The 25,152-nt window shown below is 39.1% G+C and overlaps 1 protein-coding gene and 1 long non-coding RNA gene across 3 annotated transcripts; one reads left to right on the top strand and one right to left on the bottom strand.

Moving 5' to 3' along the window:
• Positions 1 to 495: 495 nt before the first annotated feature.
• LOC123516075 lies at positions 496 to 7,065 on the top strand. Its single transcript, XR_006678082.1, has 3 exons — positions 496 to 543; positions 5,650 to 5,771; positions 6,742 to 7,065. It is a non-coding gene; the product is annotated as an uncharacterized LOC123516075 (long non-coding RNA).
• LOC123516074 (coatomer subunit beta-like) lies at positions 6,019 to 24,413 on the bottom strand. 2 transcript variants are annotated; one of them, XM_045275122.1, is made up of 18 exons: positions 24,362 to 24,413; positions 20,805 to 20,903; positions 19,611 to 19,840; positions 18,772 to 18,941; positions 15,676 to 15,883; positions 15,370 to 15,507; positions 13,375 to 13,567; positions 13,136 to 13,238; positions 12,575 to 12,737; positions 12,326 to 12,437; positions 11,899 to 12,100; positions 11,565 to 11,672; positions 11,198 to 11,351; positions 10,400 to 10,684; positions 9,902 to 10,166; positions 9,490 to 9,635; positions 7,059 to 7,301; positions 6,019 to 6,402 (listed from the first exon to the last, which is right to left on the bottom strand). In XM_045275122.1, the coding sequence occupies exons 2-18, from the start codon at positions 20,893 to 20,895 to the stop codon at positions 6,331 to 6,333; spliced, it is 2,883 nt and encodes a 960-aa protein (XP_045131057.1). In that variant the 5' UTR covers positions 20,896 to 20,903; positions 24,362 to 24,413; the 3' UTR covers positions 6,019 to 6,330. The 2 variants fall into 2 exon arrangements, with proteins under 2 accessions (XP_045131057.1, XP_045131058.1); XM_045275123.1 differs by lacking the exon at positions 24,362 to 24,413 and adding an exon at positions 22,777 to 22,830.
• Positions 24,414 to 25,152: the final 739 nt, after the last annotated feature.

Below are 25,152 nucleotides of genomic sequence, written 5' to 3'. Positions count from 1 at the left end.
TTCGAGGGGACGGTGAGGCAAGTCCGAACTCCGTTACCTGTAATATCACAAGTATGATATGTGCTTACATGTATGCTCACTGAAAACACTACTTTAAAAAATATGTGGTTTCGTCAAAGATGCTTGTGGTTTATAAATAAGATTGGATAATTGTTTCAGTTGGCTCTCTTTTCTTAAAATTTATATATATATATATATATATATATATATATATATATATATATATATATATATATATATATATATATATATATATATATAATGTCCCGTGATTATCCTCAGTCGTTGCTTACATAAGCATTTCGTATACTGAAAACTATGTATTGTAATGCATACCAAAGTAAGAAAAACCATTGTGAAGTTCCTAGTATACCATTCACATAATAAGTTTCGTTAACCGCTGCTCGAACAGTTTCAATCTTTGCTCAGAAACACCGTTGCTCTATCTCGCCACCAGATGGGAGGTCGATCGTCTTTCTCTCTCTCTCTCTCTCTCTGTGCCGGCCGATGTAGGTGTTCGCCCTTCCCTTCATTATTCTCCTGGTGAGTAACGTGTCCTTTGTGGTATACAGACCTTGGTGATATACAGGTTCATCCGTGCAGTCGTTATTTGTAACCGAGCGGCCACCCAGATAACTTAGAACCGCTGGCTAGTGAATGTATGGTAAGCTGATTGCCGCTGTCTGTAGATCACACACACACACTATTATAAGTACCAACTATCAAACTTAAAAATTACGCAGATCTTGTGGATTTACTTTGTTATATGTAAACGTGTAAGCGAATTTTTTCAGTAGTATCATTAATATGGATGTAAGGAGTGTTTCTTTTTTCTAACTCCCATCGGATGCTCAGGAAGGCTTGGAACACCAGAAAATTAGAAAATGCTGAAAATAAATACTACTATCATGTTCCGTTCAATAACTTCAGGTAAATTAATGATAATTAACGTTGTGGAAACTACAGGGTTGTTAACTCCCTTATCGCACAACTAATGTTAAGATGGAGGACATTTGGTTTCTACATATCAAAGGATTAAATATGGGAGTAAATTGTTTATAGAGAAACACGGATATTTCTCAGCTCCGTCTTCTTGCAATTTCACCTAATTTGCTGTGCTTATGAAGAGAATGTCAATCAGGGATCACACAGGGTGACACAGGAGAGCATCCCACAAAGCAGTATTTAATTCATCCTTTTAAGCCGTGTCCACATCATCGAACAGTACCCGACGGGCAAAGTGTAACCACTTGACGATGGGTATAGTTGGTGACGTCAGAATCGTAAAAATCACGGGCACTGATATGGCAACAAAGTGCTACCAGATTTGTATAGATCCTTCACTCGTGAACAGAGCCCGTCAAGGTCCACCCTCACCGGGGAATGTTTTTCCTGTAGTCTCGTATACTGCTTCACACCGCTCGGGAGGTAATGGTTCAGTGCGGCAATTGATGTCATTCAATGAGCAGTAATAGTATAGCGTAAGAGCGGCCTCACCATGCCTAACACAGCAGACAAGAAAAAATAGCCTTGTGGTGTATAATTCTTACAGGTAGTGTGAAAAAGAAAAAAAAATCAGAGCGCAGAAGATTGTGGTGTAAAGAATGGCTCCATAAAAGAAGAATTTTACCGTACTTTCCCTGCTTCAGACAGTCAGACGTTATCTCCGTCTGTGCCCACCACTCAAAACTAACAGCTTGTGTGTTAGAAAGGGATGTGGTAACAGTGTTTGTCCTCCGCTCTGTTCGATAGTTTAAATAGGCCTTTAGGATTTTACGCTTTACTCACTGCACTCGTCCATCTTGCGCTCATTTTTCTATTGCTCGTCATTCCTGTCTCGTATGGTACTTTCCGTCGCAGCTCCTCACCGTCTTGCCACGTAGGAGACTGGCGGGGCGTGATTCGTGTGGCGGAAAGGTTAGTGTTGCTTCTGGCATGCAAACAACCCTCCCGCCACCGACCTGCTCCTCGGGGGCTTACCCGACCTGACATAGAAGAGGAAGACTAAAGGGAATCGTGGTGAGGGTTATTGATGTGGGGAGAAAGTAGGTTTGACAGGTTCGTGGGTATCACACCGGAGCACGTAGTCATGGTAAGTTGGAAATTGAATGAGTTATAACACCACAACAATGAGGTCACTATGGTGCCTGCTAGACTTAGGAGAGGGAGCGTTACATCACCGGTAAACGGCCGTGAGTTCCAGAATTAAACTTGTAAGGACCAAATATATCAGGTTTGTACATTTGTAGTTCATCCAATGATAACCTCCGCCAGGCGCTGTTTCTCGGCAAAGCTCAGATTTTTTTTTTTTTTTCCACCGATTTAATGACATTATTGATATTTGTCACGTGCTGAACAATGAGAATACTTACGCTTCCTTTGTGGGATAGGAAGTTAGGTTCAGAAAGAGGAAGACAAGAGGGGCAGGAATAACGTTAATAGATGTTCCATTCAATAGCTATTAATTAATGTGTTCTGAAGCACATTAGTATTAGTTTTTGGTATAATATCGGTGACAATGGATTTCTTGAAGTACTGTGGAAATATTTCACCAGTATCACGTGCAAGCAACACTTGGAGGTCCAGTTCCCATGTGTTGATCTTTGAGTTATTACTCATGGTGGTCTGAAAGGCAAACATGTGTTGGCTTGGCCTTGTCTGGGTCAGTATGGGGAAATAAGAGAAAGAAGTATTTGTAATTTACTTTCCTGCTACTTAGTCATGCATGCAACTCAAGTAATTGTTAGTGCATGATTTATGATCCCAAGACTTGAAGGAATCCTTGTAAAAATGTTTTGCTAGTATTTTTTTGTTCGCTTCAACATCCCAATTTGAAATTTATCATGCGTATATAACTTGGACTGAGGCCACACACACACACACACACACACACACACACACACACACACACACACACACACACACACAGGGCCAGTATCAGTACAGCTGCCTGGCGTCCTGCGCATGGGAGTAATCACTTAACCCGCCGCTGAACACAAGGCGCGCCCGTTGTAGTGCCGTTCTCCTCTCGTCCCACAGACCAACCTCGTCACCGCACACCTCCCGCCTCTCATTACAGTTTATCACCGTTCGTCACCGTTCATCACCGTTCATCACTACCAGCCCGCGCCGCGCCGCCTCCTCCCTTGAGCGGTATCAGCGCTGCGCCGCTGTGGTAATCACAGGCCACAATAAATGAAGGCAGCGTTTATCCATTACCGAGAAGGGCACGGTAGTCGCTCTGCCCTTCACTTTATGACCGACTTAAGATTCACTTACGCCCTAAATGGCCATAAAACAAGGATGAAGGGCGATTTGTCAACGTAGGGGGGGTGGCGAGGGTGGGTAATTAATTTTGCATATCCTCGCTAATGAGGGTCATCAGTGAGCATGGCGGGGGAGACTAAGATACGGGTGCATCGGGAGTCAGGCTAATGAGAACAATTATACTTGGCCAGGTTAAGGGAGGCTGTCAGAGGAGGAGGAGGAGGAGGAAGAGGAGCAGATGGTAGTACCGCTGTGCATACGAACACGAATTGCAGCTTTTCATTCAGGCAGAAATTAACCGTTTAATTAGAATGACCCAAGAAGCCTTTTACAACATAGGAAGAATTGAAATCACTAACATTTTTTTTTTTTTTTTTTTTTTTGAGATGTTACCGTGAAGTTAACACCACCACTACCACAACGGACAGTAAGCGTTCACGGATTAAGACTGGGATTTGCTCTGCTCCTCCCAAGCCGCTCCCGTGACTCCGGCAGCGAGGAGAGGAGGAGGAATCAGTGAGGCTCAGCAAGAGGAGTACATAAGTTCGTGGTCGCTGAATAATAATGGTCGAGTAACAAATGCAGCTCGTGTTTTTTTTTCTCGAGTGTGTTGCTCATGCATCCGTGTTGGTTCTTGTTGTTGCTGGTGTTTTTTACTTTGATATTTAGCAGAGACGGTAGCAGAACCAGTCGTCGTCGTCGTAGTAGTAGTAGTAGTAGTAGTAGTAGTAGTATAGGACTATCAGCAGCAGTAACGGTAGCAGCCGTAGTAGAAGCATCAGTAACAGTAGCAACAGCAGTAGTAGCATCAGTAGCCGTAGTATATCATTATCATTATTTACCACTACTGGTATCGCCATTATTATGAAATTCAGACTACGTTATTATATCATGCTTATTTTAAGTTATTTTACTGTTAGGTATATGAATGATCATATTACTATTTCTAACTTGCACTGCTACTGGTACGTTTAACTTTTTTTTATATAAGTTACTGAGAGAAACCATTTAAATAGGATGTTCTCATGCAACTTTAATTGGTGGATTGGACTCTGAAATTCCCGATTCGATACACACATCGGTTTTGTAGTCGCACCTCTCTCCATCACACCGCTAAAAAAGGAGGAGAAGAAAACGGAAAAATTAGAGGCATCGGAAAGCATTTATTTTTATTGACGTGGCAGTTTTTGTTTGGTAGATATATTTCCTACCTCTTCCCCAGTGTGTTCTCCATCGCTACCTCTTCTCTCCTCCCTCCTTCTCACACTCTCCCTCTCCCCCAATTGGACCCTCCCGGCTGCTGGCGGCAACGTGTAGGAATGTAATTAGTTCACATTAAGAATATTGTTCCGACTCACCTGCTTGCAAAGGATGGCAGCAGTTGAGGGGACCTGTTTCTCTCTCTCTCTCTCTCTCTCTCTCTCTCTCTCTCTCTCTCTCTCTCTCTCTCTCTCTCTCTCTCTCTCTCGTTCACATATGATTATTTTTTTTTATTTGCATCATATTGAATTAGTGAAAAATTGTTGGTTATTAATGCTTACGTGTGTGTGTGTGTGTGTGTGTGTGTGTGTGTGTGTGTGTGTGTGTGTGTGTGTGTGTGTGTGTGTGTATACTTTTCGTTGCATTTCTTGCCTAATATTCTTAAACCATCTTTTGCAATTTTATGTAATTTGTATTAGTCTTGTTTATGAGGGAGCCTGTGTCCGCCCCGCCACGCCTCGGTGCTTCCCTCCCAGCTCGCCGCCTCCAGCCCGCCCATGCACTCATCTCTTGAAATATGCCCTGGTTAAGGGCCATTATGACTAAAATTGAAGTGTGAACTATGGAATTAAGTTAAATACACCCAAGGAAACCAAAATTCCCTGTAGGTGATCGAGACTTTCACCTGCCAGTGCTCGTGAGAATTTAGTAACCTGCCTGTAGGAGACTGGATTCCCTTCCCTTTCCTCCCACAGCTGCATGGTGTTCGCTAATAGGTTCGTCCCGTCCACCTAACCAGCTGCCAGCCACGTCACTCAAAAAGATGTCCTAAAGAGAGCAAAATACGCGCGCTTCTAACCATCACTTGGGTAATTTATGGTTGCAAAGAGCAAGTTTGAGATTAATACATGTACATTTACCCACAAGACTCAGCGGGGTTGCCTAGTCTCTCCAGAATATTGGTTGATGCTGGTTGCGTACCCACCAAACGGCAATCTTGACCCATAACCACCGCGGGCATTAGGAGCCAACCAAACCCGCGACGCTCACCACCACGAATTACCGCTCTTAATTATGGACGCAAAATGGACCACCGCACCTGTATGTAGGTACCTCTCCCTCTCTCTATCTCTCTCATTTAGAAAAATTAAAGTTATAATCCATGTTAAATATTTGTTGCAGCACCTATGTATGAGAAAATGAGTGCTTCAAGACGTGAACACGAGTGAAGCTTTCCCCAAGATTCGTGCGAGGCAGAGAAGCAACATGAATGGGAAAGATCTGCATACTGAGACAGCTGAGTTGTATGTATTGGTTTTACTCAGTAATAATCATAACAGTAAAAATGGAATGAAAAAAAGATTTAGTGTGCCAAATGCAAAAGTAATGTTCATAAAGTAAAAGTGGTTTATACATGACATCTTGCACCCATTTTTCTTTCTCTAATTTTTTCATCTGCAATTCCCCTAAAATTCACAGATGAGAATAAATACACAGCATATTTCCCTTGATTTATTTTGGACTTACGGTAATGAGAATAAATACACAGCATATTTCCCTTGATTTATTTTGGACTTACAGTAATGATATATAAGATTCTGATCTCAAAATGCTACACATATTTCAAGTATGTCAGTAAGTAAATTAAATAACAAAGTAATATGAAATAAATCTCTAAAATATCAATGGATGCACTGAACTATGCACTTCACAATATTGCAGATGTGCTACCACCATACAAAACTTAAAACCATAATCTGTAACAACAGAAATTCAGCAATCCTGATATAACATGTAATGGACAAACATCAAAGTGACATCCTGATTGCAGTGTACCTGCACCACATCGTGAGGCACTGCTGCTCAGGCACCAACTGACTTAATGGTTGCCTTTTGCACTTTGTTGACACGGTCTCCCAAGCTGATTGCCATCCCCTGTAACAGAAGCAAAATTTACCATCACACTTTAGAATTTGATAAGGAGAACCATGATAAGTCAAAATGAAAACGTAATGAGAATCAGTTTTGGACCACAGTAATACAGTCCATATACCAACATCCCAAGGAAAAAGGAAAGCAGAGGCAAGGTGTTCGTTCATACACACAGCATGAGGGTCAATTACACAGCATACCCAGATCTCTTCACATTAGGGACCATGAACAAATTGGATTTATCCCTGTCGCACTATACAATAATATACATCCCTTTCAATTTTAATAATTAATTAGGCAGGTGTTCCATTCATCTTAACAACACCTTTCTATGTTCCACAGACATCCAAACATACTTTTAGTCCTGGAGATGACCAAACTTGGAGTTGAGAGGATACACAGACATCATAGTCTTGCAAAAGCCACTGTCAAGAACTCCATCACTACCATGCAAGAACTTATGACCCTTCCACCAACTAAATTTATCAATATTGACTTCACAGTGATATTTGGTAACTCATGGTGCGTCAGTTTACATTCCCTATTTTATTTATATTATTTGCTAGTAGTCATGAAATTTATAATTTGATTCTGAAACAACATCCATGTTCATGAAATTACAAATTAACTCCCACATACAATTTTCCATGGAAACCTACCTGACTCTTGGCACGAATGCGGATGTGGCCCGTCACTGGAGCCTCGGGGTTATCCAGAGGCTTCTCAATGGAAAGGTTGGCCAAAGCATCTTCCCCAAAGATGGAATGGGCATAAAGATTGGCAGCCATGTAGTCACCAGTACCACTGAAGGCCTTCTCAGGAGTGAGACACTTCATGTTGGTGGATTTACACAAGTAGTCAAGGTACGACTTCAGCTCTGTCATCTGAGTGTTGACTGTAACCTGAGGATGTATTAAAACTGTTAAATCAGGATTTGATGAATTCTTAATAATAAGGACAGACTATGCAAGTAATTGTAATCAGTTTGCAGAAAAGATTTAATCCTCTACCAATTCATGTAGGCATGAAGCCAGACCTGGTTAGAAATCAGTTTTCATTTGTGCCACCTGACACCATTTATCACTTTCAAAGTTGAGAAGAAACTGACAAAATAGTAATTTAGTTATGAACTGACACCATTTATCACTTTCAAAGTTGAGAAGAAACTGACAAAATAGTAATTTAGTTATGAACAGTAAAGTTTTTTTTTTATTTCCTCTCCCTCTGTGTGTGTGCGTGCGCGTGGGTGCGTGTGTGTGTGCATGCGTGTTTCACTGTTTGATCTGCTGCAGTCTCTGACGAGACAGCCAGACGTTACCCTACGGAACGGGCTCAGAGCTCATTATTTCCGATCTTCGGATAGGCCTGAGACCAAGCACACACCACACACCGGGACAACAAGGTCACAACTCCTCGATTTACATCCCGTACCTACTCACTGCTAGGTGAACAGGGGCTACACGTGAAAGGAGAGACACCCAAATATCTCCACCTGGCCGGGGAATCGAACCCCGGTCCTCTGGCTTGTGAAGCCAGCGCTCTAACCACTGAGCCACCAGGCGTGTGTGTGTATTTTTACCTATTTGTAGTTTTACAGGGCCTGGGCTTTATGCTCGTGTGGTCCCGTCTCCATATCTACACTTATCCAATTTTTCTTTAAAACTATGTACACTCTTTGCTGATACCACTTCCTCACTCAAACTGTTCCAAGTCTCAACACATCTTTATGGAAACTAAATTTTTAACATCTCTCAGACATCGTCCCTTCCTTAGTTTCTTACTATGCGATCTTGTGCTTCTAAAGTCATATTCTTCTCTCAGGATCAGTTTCTCATTATCCACTTCATCCATTCCGTTAATCAATTTATAAACTTGTATCAGATCCCTCTCTCTTCTCTGCTCCAAGGTTGGTAGATCCATTGCCTTTAGTCTCTCCTCATATGCCATCCCTTTAAATTCTGGAACCATTCTTGTAGCCATTTTTTGTAGTCTCTAATTTTCTTATGTGTTTCTTTTTATGGGGAGTCCACACAACTCCTGCATATTCCAATCTAGGTCTTATTTTAGTACTTATCAATTTCTTCATCATTTCCTTGTCCATATAGTGAAATGCTACTCCAATATTCCTTAGCAAATTATACGTCTCTCTGAAAATTCTATCAATATGGCTAACCGGTTGATTATTTTCTTCCATTGTCACTCCCAAGTCCTTTTCCTTTTTTACTTTTTCTAGTTCTACTCCATCTCCCATCTTATAGATTCCCACTGGTCGTCTTTCACTTTTTCCCATTTCCATGACATGGCTTTTGTCCACATTGAATTCCATCTCCCATTTTTTGCTCCATTTCCAGATCTTGTTTAAGTCTTCCTGTAGTATTTCACAATCCTCTTTTTGTTTAATGACTCTGCACAGTTTCGCATCGTCCGCAAACAGATTTATGTAGCTGTTCACTCCCTCTGGCATGTCATTTATATATACGAGAAAAGTATTGGTGCCAATACTGACCCCTGTGGCACTCCGCTGTCTACTGTTCTCCACTTGGACTTCATATCTTTAACTATCGTCCTTATTTCTCTCCCCCTTAAGTAATTCTTCATCCATCTCAATGTGCTTCCTTTTAAGCCACCCTTCTCCTCTAACTTCCATAGTAATCTTTCATGTGGCACTTTATCAAAAGCCTTTTTTAGATCTAAATAAATACAGTCAACCCATCCCTCTCTCTCTTGTACTTTATCAACTATTCTAGAGTAGAAACTCAATAAATTTGTCACACATGACCGACCTTTTCTAAAACCAAATTGGCTATTTGATAATATTTTGTTGTCTTCAAGAAACTCGATCCATTGCTTCTTTATTACTTTTTCACACATCTTGCATATTATGTACACTAGTTAGTGATACCGGCCTGTAATTTAAAGGTTCTTCCTTCCTTCCGCTCTTATATATGGGAACCACCTCAGCTCTTTTCCACTCCACTGGCACTGTGTGTGTGTGTGTGTGTGTGTGTGCGGGTGCGTGTCTGCGTGCGTGTGCCTGCGTGCGTGTGTGAAAGAGAGAGAGATTCTGTCTCTCTCTCTCTCTCTACCCACCTTGTTTTCCCATTCAAATTCTGTCCACATCTGGCGGAACTCGAGGTCTGTGCATGTAGCCGGGACAATGTAGTCCATGATGTCCACATGGATGTCATTGAGGATGACAACATTGCGATCACTTGTTGAACCCTTCACGTCATATACTGCATGACAAAAAAGAATGCATAGTAATAGCAGAGCTTGAAATCTTAAAAGAAAATGCACTTGCTACAATATAGACATACAACTGTGATTCCAAGTTTGGATGATGGGCAGATGGAAGACAAAGAATTTGTCATCTACACTTTCCTCAAAATTTATTCAAACAAAAAAGTCAACTTCAATTTCTTTTTAAACAGTGCAACTATTACTGATTCATAGTCCAAAGAAACCATCAATCTTACTCAACAAATGAAATAACAATACATACCAATGTTACCAAATATAAATCCATTTTCTGTGGATGCTACCTTGACATTGGCTTTGATGTTACAAAAATCATGGGGTGCAAGAACAACTGGCTGAGGTTTTTCAACAAGCTTCAGATCACCATAAGTGGCCAACTCCAGAGTGCAGTTCTGTAGTATGTCAGATGTTTGGTTGACGATGAGAACATCCAATACAATGTCATACTGGTTGATGTGTACATAAGCCTCAGCATATACAGGGTCGCTGAAGCCAGTGAGCTGCATCACCTGCGGAAAACCAAATACTTCCATTTCTAATCTCACAATATACAAAACTGACCAGCATCCCTGCACAGGCAGCTACCCCAAGATAGATCAGACATGTATTCATATTCATATAAGGAATGCATTCCCTTACATCCAGCCATATGACCACATTTATAATTGCATTAAGATGAATTTTATGCTGTTAATTTCTACCCATAACATTGTACTTTAGGCACTTCAAAAGGATTTCTTACCTTGCTTAATTTGCTTGTACTAAGATCCACCCCCTCCTTCTTTCCTCCACTAACAGCCATGGACATGGAGAGATCAAACATGTCATCAGCAGAGGATGGGTCACTGCCCTTTGTCAAGTGTGAAAATGCAATGTGGTCATCGACGTGTTCAATGACCTTGGAAGACTTGCGGTCACGTCGCTGTGCCTCTTCTTCCTCAGTCTTGGCCAGCAGCATGTGAGACAGAGCTGAACGACACTGTTCCGTGAACACTGAGGCCAGGCCGGGTGTGCGCTCCGACACAACCTGTGACAGTTTAAATATACTATTGACCAAACCAAAGAACCAGAAGCTAAATAAGATAAAAGAATGAAGCAATGGAGAGTTGGCTTAGATGGTGAATACAAGAAGTGAAATCAAAAGATACTAACAGAAAAGAAAGATCAAATGGAGTATGGGTGGATAAAGTAAAGGAGCAATAGAAGTGCATGTGTGAAAATAGGAGGTAGTAGAGGTGCAAAACTTTTATAAACATGGAGAGGGAGCAATACCAAAATTTGAATGATAATAAATAAAATTATGAAAATTATGAAATTTGAATGATTAAAGTCATCATTTGTATTCAAGTTAAGGCACTTAAACATTTTACTTGGCAATAAATTTTAGTTTTTTTTTAACTAACCCTTCAAAATTGTGTCCCATCCTTCTGAAGTCCATTGAATTCCTCAGCTTTGTTTCATCAATTTATGAGAAGGGTGAAGTACCATGATATCAAATCCTCTCTAATAAAAGATACGTCTACCACTATGTTTAACTGACCTGCAGGCACAGCATCATGCGGTCATAGTCGTCTTCTGTCATTGATTTCTGAGGCAAGCCAGACTTGCCAAGATGTACAATGGATGAAATTACCAGCATTACTTCAGCACCAAAAGCATTCTGTTTGCTTGAATTACTCTCCAGGGAATTATATCTGATGAATAAAAACAAAAATAGGTATTAAGGAGTAAACCATTCTAGCAAATTACCTCAAAATTCATATTTTCTGATACGAGTATATAGATTAAAGAAATGTTTCAGTTGACAGTTTTCATTCTGAAAGGACAAAATCAGCCACTGTAGTTACTCTACAAGTCACATACTGATTCTTCAAATACTAAAATAGCAGAGACAACTAGTGACTCACCTGAATGCCAACTTGACCAGTGTGTTTGCAATGACAGCACCAAGGTAAAAATTGCCCTCCAGTAGGTACTTCCTCAATGGTGGTCTGTCATCAGCTTTGCTCTTGGACCTGACAAAGTAAGCAGTACCCATAAAGAATAGAAGTATATTAGGTATGGGACTGGAAAATATATGTTAAAGATATATATGATACAGAGTGCTTGAGAATCAGCCTTAACTATCTTACACTATAATACTTTTTATTTTCCAACAAAGTTTTCTACATTTAAAAGCAAAAAAAAAATGTCCTTCCCACAAAACACATGAACAGAAAGCCTACAGGAAGCTGTACTCACGTGGTTGCTGAAAAGGCCGACTGGGTGGCATATGTCCCATCTGCTGTCACTTTCTGCTGCTGCTGCTGATGCTGTTGTGCAGCCTTTTCTGTACCACCTTCCTCTTCCCCTGCCTCACCAGCAGCCTTGCGCATCTCATCCTCCACAATGGGAAGATCTCCAAGACTTCCTCGCACAGATGACACAACTCCAAGGATCTCTCCTTCGTAACAAAAAAATAATACATTGTAATAAAAGGAAGAGAGATAGAAGAGAGCAAAGGACATAATGACTTGTCTCATATCTCAGAGAACTCTATATATCAAACTTTGGTATTTTAAATTTCTCTGCATAACAAGCAATATGTGTAGCAGGAATTGTGAAGAACAATTTTCAGATAACTCAGCCCTAAAAAAAAGATACAAGGTTGAGATGAAAGCAGTCTTACCTGTGGTTGAGGCATATTCACCAAGAATCCAAAGGGTATGACAATGGACAGTGACAGAACAAATGGTTGGCAAAGCAGAGAGAAGACGCTCAATGATCTGGGGGCGGAGTCCCTGTACAACAGAAAACGTTAATGAAGAAATGTTTCAAACTTCATGAATTCTGTCAGTCTCATTTCAATTAGCACTTCTTTTAAGACAAAGTACAGAACCAACTGAAAACTAAATGTGCAAACCTAATTTCAACTGACCTCAAATCTCTGGATGGCCTCTCTCACAAATACCAGCACATCAGTGGCAGCAAGTTCATTGTTGTCAGAAAGGAAATCCATCAGGATTGGGATAACATTTGCTGCAACTTCTGGGAACTTAATGCTAATTGTATGCAGTGTGCGGACAAGCAGCTGCCGATACCTGGGATTGAAGGAGCAGTGGTTTAACAATAATTGTACTGAGATCAACAACTCATACAGTGTCATGATTTCAACATGAATATTTTTCTACCATGAGGAAGAGACAGCACAGTTATTATACAGTAATAGTTTCATAGACATTATTTATTCTATGGAAGTTCTATTAAATTAAATATTCTGTTAAAGCACAGCTTTATGGCATTAAACATAACATTGTAAGTCCACATTTACATACCAACATTACAAAATGTCAGATGAATCAATTTGAATTGAAGAATGTCTGATATACAAACTAAAATTGGGACAATTTTCTATAATTTTATATATCATAGGAGAAATGATAAGAGAAATCTTTTAATACTTTATGTTTTCCAAAAATATGCCTTTGCATGAACTTACTTTCCGGTGTCCTCATGTTCAACAGTGTTGTGCGTTTTGCCCACTTCCTTCTTCAATACCTCCACCATCTCATTCACGGAACGCATGGTCACAAGTTCAAGAGCTGATAAAAAAAAGACAATATGAAGATGCAAAAACACAAATCTTTCCTTAATAAATTTTTTTCCAGAAAAAAAAAAAAAAAAAAATCTCGAGAGGTTAAAGCAAATAACAGGTAAGTAAGTAACTGTTTGACTCACCCAGATTTAATGTTTTTTTGCGAACTTCAAGATCAGGAGTGGCAAGGATGCGCAAGACATCCATAGCTAAGTCTTGTAAGATCTTTTCCTGCTGAGGCGTGTCTTTCAAGGCCACCAGGCGGTCAAGGACAATCAGCTTGACATTGTTATCACTCTCCTTCACAATCAGCTCAATGTAACAGTTTGCTGCAGCCTGCAATGTAAACAAAATATATACATCATTGCAAAGGAGAATTAATTAAACAATATAAATAAGGTCTGATACTTCACCAGTCCTTCCCTGTCTTGCACCCTTCCACATGGCCCACACATCTCATCACTGTGCACCTACTGTACATAATAGTGCAGTGTTCTTCAAAAAAAAATTTTATCATGACCCAGTTTGATTTTATATAGTTCCCTCACAATTGGTTCACACAGACACACACATTACGTAAATTTATTGTTCACCTATCTGTTTAAGATATGGAGATTCAAAGAACAAGAGCTTGTGATCCAATTCTGGATCCCAACCCATGCTTGAAGAACCTTGCATTAGTGTGATAGGTACATCAGTAATATCATGATGAAAATATGGCTAAAAAAATTTAATAAATTTTGAAAAACAGTATCCACTATGATATTCTTGTTTTATTTTATCTGTCACAATACTATCCTAAAAAGTAAACATGCATTCTAAATTAATGCATCTGCTTGAATGGTATACATTTACAAAGACTATAAGGAATAACCTTTCTGGAAGAGGTAACACAAGTGATGCAATAGTTGTAAATAACTACACATGCACTCTGCTATCACACCTTCTGCTATCACATCTCACTGCCATCACACATATTTAAAAAGCTGCATATATACCTATATCACATGAAATTACTGTTACCACAAGCCCATCATTCAAAATTCCCAGGTTATTATGTCATGTGGTAGTTGAGTTTCTCTATATACTTTTATTGAGAAATAATTCTTCACATATTTCCCCGATTTACCCATCCACCTTGGCTCCTAATTGTCCACAATGAGGTACCGTATTTGACAGCATATAGGACACACCTTTTTCCAGTACTTTTACCTACTCTAACTGCATGCATCAATATTTTATTGCTGGTATCATTACCATAACCAGTATTATCACTTTAAAAGTATATTATCATTAAAATGAAAGCAATCTAACCTGTGAGGCAGACACATGTTTATGGATACTGGCTGATTGGTGCTCTGACTCGATGTTGTCTAGCAGTGAGGAGTAACAGCATGATCATAACAAATATACATCAATATCCTCACCGTTATGACAGCAGAAGGGAAAAGATTGAGCTATACAATCTCCTACAAACAACAAGTGGTAGATTATGCCAAGGAGCATGGCAATAAAGCAGCAGCAACGGCTTTGAGGCCACCACTTACGGAAAAAAATGTGAAGTGTCTGGCAACAGCAAGACCAATTGAAGAGTGCAAGGAAAGATAAATGTTTTCTGCTTGTGTTATGTGCTACTAGATTACTTTCAATAGTATATGCTTAAATACACTAAAAACTTTTTTTTCCTGAATATGACTTGTTGAAACGGGCATACGTCTTATATACCAGTCTGTCCTTTATGGTGTTAAACATGCTAGGTAAATAAAATGCTTTAAAATGTATGCTCTTATTATGATTTCTGATTAAGATTTTTTAAACTGTATTATTTCTTCATTTCTATATTACTGTATGGCATAAAAACTGAGCAAAATTTGACCAAAAAAAAATGACAGCTTGGAGGTCCTAATGTCAATCTGAATCATTACCATAAGTTCTTCACTTCAGCTATTGTGATTTTGGCCATCGCAGTGATAGATCCACTAACTAGTCATGATAGCAGAGGGATAAGTGTACTTCAGACAATCTGTGACATTTTCTTTTCAATTATTAGCAAAATACACTTGGTATTTCTTGGGCTGACATAGATTCCACATAATCACCAAAATAATTTTATGCTTTTTCTAAGCAAAGCCACTGACCTTGATAGCTGTTGGAGCAGAGGAAAGAGTAACCAGGGTGCCGGCAGCTTCATAGCGAACAGCAGGGCTGCTGGAGTTAAGGAGGTTGTAGATGCATCGGATGAATCGTGCTCGCTCTCCTGGGTTAGCATGACACACCTGCAACCATTATCCCTAGACTTAATACTAACATACAAGATGTTTGTATTGCATACACTGCAGACATCTATTTCCAACTATAAATATAATCATATGTATCACTTCAAGCCAGGACAATGCATCCTACATCATGACGAATGGGAAATAAGCCAGCAGTTTAGTACTTACCTTGTAAATAAGTTCTACAATCACAAGTTGAAGAATATCCCCAAAAGAGTTAACTTGATCAATGCAGGTGGACAGATAATTCAAAGCACGCTCTTGATCAGCATGAATAAGCATCATGAATGCATTCCTCTTACAGGACATGTCTTGTTCTCCCTCCAGGAAGTTAGAGATCAGCTCTGGTGCATCAGGGATCAAGAAGTCAAAATTCCTGGGGGAAAATTTTTTTTAAGGTTATTGTGGCAGCCAAAAAATACAACAAATCATGACAATTAAAATCCATAGCAGAAATATTTACTGAGTAAAGATGGATTCTGGGCAAGATTTGGATCAAGTAATGCACAGTAAACAAATGTAACAAAAATACACTTTTAAAGTACAAGTAGAGTGAAGACTCAACACTCGAACGTCTTTGAAGTTGAACTTTTTAATACTTGAATTGGAAAAGTTCAACTTGGTACACACAAAAAAAATAAATAAATAAATAAATAAATATATGAATAAATGTTTGGTGCTTGAATATTGTTGTAAACAAAGGCTCCTTTTTCCCCCGTCCTTCCCACTGCTGCTATTGAGAACAACATTCTCTCTAGTTTTTCATTTAGAAACTTGAAATGGCACCAAAGAGGCTTATTAGTGGTGAAAATATGGAATCTTGAGAGAGTGCAAGTGTTAGTCAGCCACAGCCCTCCATTATTGGGTTCACAGGAATCACACCAAGAGAAAAGTTACCACACATTTTCATGGATAGTGACTTGTCCTCCGATGAATAACCTACCTCCTCCTCCTCCTCCTCTTCAATGTTATCCATCACCAGCTTTCACTCACAGTAGGTAAATATCTAAATTATAAAAAAAATTTGTTGAAATTTTTTTAAACTTAAGGTTTTGCTAAAAATAGAATGAATTACCTGATTTACTATTGAACCTTGATAACTCGGATCCCGATAACTCAGATTTCCTGATAAGTCAGACTCTGAACGACTCGGGGACTAAAGTCCAAGTTGAACTGCCCGCCCATTTTTTTTGTTTTGTTTTTTCACTTTCCTATGCTTTGTTTTTTATTGACATTATCAAAAATCTAATTCCAACTAAAAATTGCATTTTACTTGTAGTTTAAAATTATACCAAACAAAAGTTGATCAGAGTTTATACTAATTGTGATCATTTTTTGAAGTGTAAAAAACCACTTTTCGAAATATTTGCTCCTAATGGTTTTTCATAATTTTGTCTGTTTTGCTATTAGTATTCATCTGATTGACATGAAATTTTCACATATGATTGTGTATACAATAGTGACTTCCTGAAGCATGGTAAGATGATACTACATCAGATCCCCACTTCTCTAGATAATATTATTCACTTGTTTGTGAGGGTTAGGAAGGTACCATCAGCAGTGTCACAGCAATCTGCTATTTTACCATTGAACTGGACACTCTGAGTCGTTCTTAGTGTGTTAAAGTGTGATAATGATACAGTGAAATACTGTATTTATTACTCGTCTAGTCCAGCTTTATACCTGTCTCAACATAATCTTTTGTAATAGTGTTATTGTGAGAGCTATGCAATGTACAGTTGTGATGATGAAGGTAGTGAGAAAAAACAGTGTTTGAAAAGATAATAGCAGTCTTATGATGTAGAGAGATGGTGGACAAGGATGGCAGTGAGGTGGGGGTGAGGTAAACATCTTAGAGGGGGAGAGGGGAGACAAGCATTCAAGGTCCAGCTATCACCCAATGATATGTTTGTTTGTTTGTTTCTTGTTGTCTTTTCTTGAAGTTTCTGATTCTAATCCTCATCAATTTATGCCTGTAAGGATGTTATTTCTGACGCCTGGCCATGTACTGTGTAGGGTGTGGGTCATGCTATGACGCAACTGCACAAGACATTTATAATATTATGGCTTCCTGGTGAGAAGGGTATTTAATAATAAAAAAAATAAACTAAACCATTTGGTAATTTAAGGTATGAGGGTTTCAGAGACACAATTGTAATACCAAAATTTCAAATCCCCAAAATTCAAATAAATAAATCCTTCATCGTCTTTTTTTTTTTTTTTTTTTTTTTTTTTTTTAGTGTGTGTGGATGGGGGAGGGATTTGTATAAGTCGGACATTTGCATTTGTCAGACCCACCTTTCCCCCTATTAGTCCAGGTTACTACGAGTCAACAGTATAGGTATTGGTAGTCAAACTTTTCAATACTCAAACAACCATTTGGAACTAGTTAAGTTTGATTATTGAATCTCCACTGGATCCATTTTACATACACATGAAGTAACACCTAAAAAGGATAAGAAAAATTCCAAAAATACAAGGATCTAAAAATAACTAAAATCAGACAGCCATGTAGTGTTGATAGACTTGTGGCATAGTAGCTCAGCTTATAACACAGAAAGTAAAGTGGGTTTATTTCCTTTGCACCATACACCCAAGTCATCCAGCAGTGAATGGGTGCAGTTGTGAGGTCAACAACACTGGTTCAGGGAGTTCTGTGAACTTACCATTAAAGCCCCTCACTGAACATTTCTCTCTGTAATTCACCACGGTCACCTGCTCGTCACCTAGCCAGCCTTCCCCATTATGGAGCGAGCCCAGAACTCAGAGACCAATCTTCAGGTAGGACTGAGACCACAACACACTCCACACAACAGCTAAGCGAAGCCACAACCCCTCGAGTTATATTCCGTACATACTTGTTGCTAGGTGAACAGGGGCTACACATTAAGAGGCTTGCCCATTTGCCTCGCTGCGGCCGGGACTCGAACCTGGGCTTCACAACACAAAGGGCCAGTCACAGCCTACCCTCTAAAGACAACTCTCTACCTTCATACAAAACTACATGAATCTATCTACACATACATTCTTCAAGCAAAATTTAGAATTGGAGAGAGGAAAAAAAAAAAAAAAAAAAAAAAAAAAAAAAAAGGACTATACCGTCCTCAGAGTCCTCTTGCAAGTGTATTTCTATATAACTTCTAAAGGGACCACCGCCTCAGTCACCCTTTTCTTTTCACAGCTTTTTCTTGCCCTTGACCGGTGTTCCCTCTAACATAAAAATAAATAAATAAATAGAAATAATCCTAAAGTAAACAAACTTACTTGTAGATGGTAAAGATTGCAAGAACAGCATTCCTGCGCACATAGGAATGTCTGTGCTCCAGACAGGTGCGGATGGTGGGCATCAGAGGCTCAAGCAGCTCAGGTTCCTTCAGTTTGCAAAGAAATCTTAGTGTGGATCCACGGATAAATTCATTCGGGTGAGACAGATCCTGTGCGGAAAAAGTAAAATCAAAAATAACTTTTATAACTTGTATCTTTGAAACCACATTAAAAAATAGGACTTAAAAACTTATCTTTAAAAACAATATAGTAAGGTCAAGTCTGAGAGGTGTGAACTTACAAAGAAGGATGGATGGATAGCATAACAGAGGCTATAAAAAGGAGAGAACTGAAACTGGAGCATGGTACAATGACTATGTATGACAGGAATGAAAGGAGAGCAGTTATGAGAGTGTGAGGAATGATGTGGCCTTGCAACCTCTAAGGGAGGTGCCACACATCGAAAGTCTTACACAGGTGCGCCGCAATCAGGTGTGGTAGGGGAGGACACTTAATTCAAAGCAGCCCTGTTCTGGACTAAACTGTCCAAGCTGTGAGGCCAGGACTACTACTCCTCTCCATCAGGATCCAAGATGCTACAAGAGTGGTGTGAAGAAGTGTGAATGTGAAAGTTATGTGCCTCATTTTGGTTATCCAAACTTTTTGAGAAGACAAGCTTATAGGTAATCCTTAGCCCCCAGAATACCAACACCATACATTCACAGCAGCAAATAGGGAAATGCTGTGTGCTAGCACCATATATTTATGGTGGCAATTTTGAATAAAAGAGCAAAACAAACTGATGAATACCATCATTATGTGATGCTCCAGCCACTCACCTTCCTGTAAGCATCACACACAAGAATCATCTGCTGCAGCAGCTTGCCATCCGAGGTTGTCTTGGGTACAATTTCCCAAAATACTAGCAAGAGTTTCTTTATGGTGTGGTCCTCCAGTGGCATCACAAAGCGAATCACTGTCATCAGTATGCCAGGCAGGCGTTCTCCATTTAATATAAGCTGAATAACCTTTTTCAGGGCAGCAGTTTTCACAGGAATGTCTCCATTTTCTGAAAATATTTACATATTGTTTAGCTCACTGCTTAACAGTAACAGTATCACTAAAAGGGTTTTCTCTACCTTAGATTTCATCTTAATTTCCATATGCATAAATAGTTTCCAGGTTGCTGCTCTATTCTGTCATAAGACAGCTAAACAATAGAATCTGCATACTTAATTCATTACTTAAGACATATTCATGAGTACACAGCAAAGTCTCTTTCTTTTTCTTGATTTTAAATTAATTAATTTAATTTGCAAGTGTTAAAGAATTCAATACATTACACTGTCATAAAAGACTTTAATTCCATGCAAAATTTAGAACAATATTGTTAACCTCTTCAGTGCTATGACATGTTTTTATTTTATTTTCTATTTAGTGATTTTATGCAGCTTCAGAAACTTATGTGGGGAATTGAAATAATGAAGATTCTGGCCATTATTTTTCTGACTTCTATAGACCCTTCCTTATGTAAGCAAAATCATACCCAACTCATGGTAAAAATGTGTCCCAGTACTGTAGCGATTAAGAATTTTTAGTAATTTAGAAACAACTATAAAAAAATCATTCATTTCAAATAGTCCCACAATTCAACGATAAAATTTCCTCATATTTTTCTACGGTACACAAAGATTAAGAAACTATTTCAAGATCAATTTTCTAATTCAATTAATCTTCCTACAATATCAAGCCATTCCTTTGATAGGTATGTAAAAGGTCATGGGGTTAAACTAAATAAATATCACATGTTCAATTCTTAAAAAAAAAATAATAATAATTTAAATCAAAGTTACGCATTCAAAAAACCCAGTAGCTAAGACAAACTTTTTAACCATGTGATCTGGTTTCTTTAGTATGGTATTTCACATTTGTTTGTTTTAACAGATAAAGCCAATTTCAACAATGAAAATATACAAATAAACAAAGAAGATAAATAAAAAGGATATAATTCAACAAAGCTACACAATTTTTACCCAAATCTTGCTTCAGTTGCATTTCCGAGGGCTGCTCAGTATCTGTTGGGCCCTGTATGAGGGTGTAGCAGGGCTGCTCCTGAGTCCCCATTGTTGCTCCTGAAAAGTCACAAAGAAATTCACATAAGATATATTTGAATAATGTTTTAGATACCAGAAATGCATTTCTCAAAAAATATTTAACAACTCTCTTGCTATTTGTGGTTAAAATTAGGAATGTGTCTATAGTGCTCTTTCTATTTGTGGCTAAAATCAGGAGTGTGTCTACAGAGGAGAGAGCCAGAGACAATGATGTAGACTACCAGAAAAGACCAAGTCCTGTAGCCTGTGCTGGTGAACACTGCCATGTAAAGAAAACTGTGCCTGCTGTGGAAGTGCTATATGTGCCTACCTCAACTGACTGTGTACTGTGAACCATTTTGTACTTGTGGCTTGGAATCAATGAAGTGCTGGCAAAAAGTTTATATACTTTGTCTTTCCTATGCTTGTGCTTGCCTGGTGTTGACATACTATCAATGACTGATCTCGTCCTCAATGCAAATACAAAATCCCCGGAGTTAATGCCGTAGCCACCACAGCAGTCCTCTGGATAAAATTGTTGGGGGGAGGGAAGGCACAGCAGTATTAACATTTGGAAAGGTTATAAGTGACAAGAGGTTTCTTTGATTACCACTACTGATTGGTACTGGACAATAAAGAGTTGTTCCAAGATGTAATAAGATAATTGACATATGAAAATTAGGCACTGTGAAGACACCCTGACTACATTTACTAAAACTTAACAGTGTTACAATGGTACTTCTCCATAACAGACACTTAAGGGGTGAGGGGGTATCCATTACTGCGAAGGGTCTGTTATCAAGGGCGGTTGTACTTTTTTGGAAGAGGAAGGAGAGAGAGAGAGAGAGAGAGAGAGAGAGAGAGAGAGAGAGAGAGAGAGAGAGAGAGAGAGAGAGAGAGAGAGAGAGAGAGAGAGAGAGAGAGCACAGGTGTGGAGAGGGGAGAGGTCCACAGAAGCAGATGCATTATTGACATTGCTGCCTTGCTGATAACACCGTTTGCTCATTATGTCATCTAGAAGAAAATCTAGCCCACTTCATATCAAATTACCCTCAGTTAAAAAAAATGAAATTGTAGACCTCCAAAGACCGGTAAATGAAGATAAAAATCAAATGATTGGGGAGTTTTTGTTTGTTGTCAGCACTTTCGTCAACTCAGGCTCTCTCTCTCTCAGTGTGGCAGTGTCATTATCCTCACTTGCCCATCAACATTCAAACAAAAATGCATAACTAGCAATTCACACCAGTAGGCCTTAGGTCCAACCAGTCTGGGACACAAATTCACCATGAGTGTCACTCCAGTTATCGCTCTCCACCTTACTACAAGTTCTGTAAAGCATAGACAAACGAAGCTAAGTTACAATGGTATCTAGAATGTAGGAGCAGATAAATAAGAGCCTTTTTTCGCTTGTTTATCATGTCGCATGTGTATTTATCCACACGACCATGCATGAACTATGGATTTGTTGGAAAAAAACTGCCTTCACAATCCAAAAAAATTGGTTAGTATCTGATCAGTCTGTTACTGAGCAAAATCTGTTACTGCTAAGTCTGTTATTGTGAGGTACCACTCTATTAGATTGAAATATTTCGTATCATTCTTTATTCATTACTTAATACAGTAAAACCTCGTTTGACGAACGTCTCTAAGAACGAACAATTCGGGAGACAGCCAAAAAATTTGTCAATATATCGACCCAGGGGACGAACGATATTTCGGGGGAGGAACGCTGTTAAACGGCTCGCCTACCGGCGAGCCGTTTGTGTGATAGCCAACCCGGCTATGACACAACAACAAAACAAAACATAAGCACAAAAGAAAATAGAAACAGGAACATACGAAAAATATTACATAACATAATCTCCGTGCCACCACGATTTTCTCCTGTTTTTCCTGGGCATGGTGATATTACCGGCGCGCTCTACTGTAGCTTCCTCGGCGTTATCCTCTCTGCTATAACGGGTCCCCACATAGCGGCACTGACTTGTGACGCTACACAGCTGTTGTGTAGGTCTGGCACGCTGCGCACATCCAAAGTCCTCTCTCATGACTGTCTTCTCGGATCTTGTCTGTCTTCCTCCCCATCCTCCTCTCCTCCATTCCATCATGCCATCAACGTCCAGTCTCTCAAGTAAATAACCTTTTATTTTTTATTAATTTTATTATCATTTTGATAGCATTTAGGTAAGTAAAACAATTTAGGCTTTTTATAATCATTTCGTTCATGTCATGCATACATTAAAGGTCTATTTTGAATGGGTTTTATGGACAAAAGTATGATTTTTTTTTGGTCTGGAACAGATTAATGGTATTTCAACACATTCTTATGGGAAAAATTGATTCAGGGGACGAACAAATCGGGTGACAAACAGGATTTAGGAACGAATTATGGTCGTGAGCTGAGGTTTTACTGTATTTCAAATTCTTCTAGAATAACCTATCCTAGCGAAGGGTTGGTGCAGCCCTCCCCCCCTGTACTCCCCACTCAGGCCAAGAACACGTGAGTGACTTTGTGGCGCCACATCGTGGCAAGGATGTAGCTCTCCATGAGCTCTGGTGTTTAAAACCTGTCCTACGCACACAAGTGTTTGTGGCCAGCGACTGTGGCGAGCTGTCGTTAATCCCTGCCACAGCATGGCACAATTGTGTCAAGGATCTGTGCACACTGTGGCTGAGCTACAGGCAGTCAGTCACACACCAAACGTGGTGCCACAAAGTCGCTCATGTGTTCACAGCCTAAGATATTAACATAACCTAACAAAACACCACAAAAATTACACTGCTGAACTTTGAAAATTTTGAATTTCTGTCACATTCCCGAGTACTATTACAGACATACTACATGCATGCCATGCAATTTCTCTACGTTTATGCCTTCTACATGATATGTGAGTTCCGAGCTTGTATTTGATGCAGCTGTTTTATAAAGATTTACCAAACCTTAAACTTTTCACCTGACTTTGCATATAACAATAGTAATGTCAAGAACCCAATTTTCATTTAATTATTGTATTCTGCATAGGTACATTACTCAGTCTTTCCTTATAACAATCTCTCTCTCGTAATTATTCAATGGAGACTAGTGTACCTGCAGATCATTGTAATACCACAGTAACTAAGGATAGCCAATCAGGTGAGTCAACCTAGTACCCCGCAAAACCTATAATTTAATAGAACACCAATAACCCCAACTAATGCAAGAGATTTTTTTGCCTTCTTCATTACTAGAGAAGCTTTAACATATCCGCAAATAAAACCTTCAATAACAGGAGGTACACTCGCGGAGGCAGGTTATATGACGAGGAAACCTTCCCTCAGGCCTGGCCACCAGACAACCGGCCGACCCACAAACACATTCCACACTTGTTTGTCGTTATTTCGGCTTAGACTCTTGTGCAAAACATTGTAAACTACCTACAACAAGTATTGAATTAGATACAGATTGCGAACACATTTACAATGAAGAACGGAGTACAGAAAACAGATCACCGCCTTACTTGACGTCAGCACTTCACTGTCAACAGCTATGCGTTTGTGAAGGTTTGGTGGTCAACCAGAATATCATACCTTGGCTATAAGATCCAAAATCTGTAACTATTTTTATATCTAATAATCTATATGTAATTCTATAGTTATTCGTATATATAAGAAAAATTTTCTGCTTCCTTATATATTACCAAAAATATTTCTTACAAAACAATTCGTTAATTCATTTAGACGTGGCATAAGATGTTTACTCCATTTACTTCTGTTTATCTATAAAACATTCAATAGCAGTTAGAAAAACACTGAATATAATATAACGTGCCTTTTTAGAATCTGAAAAGTAGGAAAAATTAATATAAGCGTTCAGTATCTCGTATTGCTGCTGTCTTCGCAGTTGTTGACGCCACTTCTGCCATCTTGCCCTGCCTAATTCTCTCCAATAACAGGAGTTTGTCAGCATGCGACGCATTTTTTTTTTTTTTTCTGATTCGTAAATGAAAATATTCTATTATGTATAATAACTAATCACCATATATTAAGATATTTTCTATGCTTTCTTACACATTGCGCAAAGGTTATTTGCCCCCTATGGGTGTACTAACAGAGACTTATGTGGCTACTCGCATTACCACGTCTTAGGAATAAACATGGATAAATTATTCGTAAAAAGAAACTAGACTAGACTGCCATAATGAATTAAGAATAATTTGTTTAGTAGGAAGGATGCTGTGTGGTTGTTGAGGGAGGCAGGCTGGGATGGTGATTGCCTGATTGGTATGTCTCCCTTGATATGACTATTAGG

The sequence above is a fragment of the Portunus trituberculatus genome, chromosome 40 (assembly GCF_017591435.1).
Source record: "Portunus trituberculatus isolate SZX2019 chromosome 40, ASM1759143v1, whole genome shotgun sequence".
NCBI lineage: Eukaryota > Metazoa > Arthropoda > Malacostraca > Decapoda > Portunidae > Portunus > Portunus trituberculatus.
This window is presented reverse-complemented; position numbering and strand designations above follow the sequence as displayed.

What these genes read in the sequence shown, in the direction of transcription:
- LOC123516074 (XM_045275122.1), bottom strand. Translation starts at nt 20,895, where the DNA reads ATGGGGACTCAGGAGCAGCCCTGCTACACCCTCATACAGGGCCCAACA. An exon ending in TTGTAGAACTTATTTACAAG is followed by an intron (nt 15,508 to 15,675) that starts GTAAGTACTAAA and finishes TAATGGTTGCAG; the next exon opens with GTGTGTCATGCTAACCCAGG. An exon ending in GAACATGAGGACACCGGAAA is followed by an intron (nt 12,738 to 13,135) that starts GTAAGTTCATGC and finishes CTTCAATCCCAG; the next exon opens with GTATCGGCAGCTGCTTGTCC.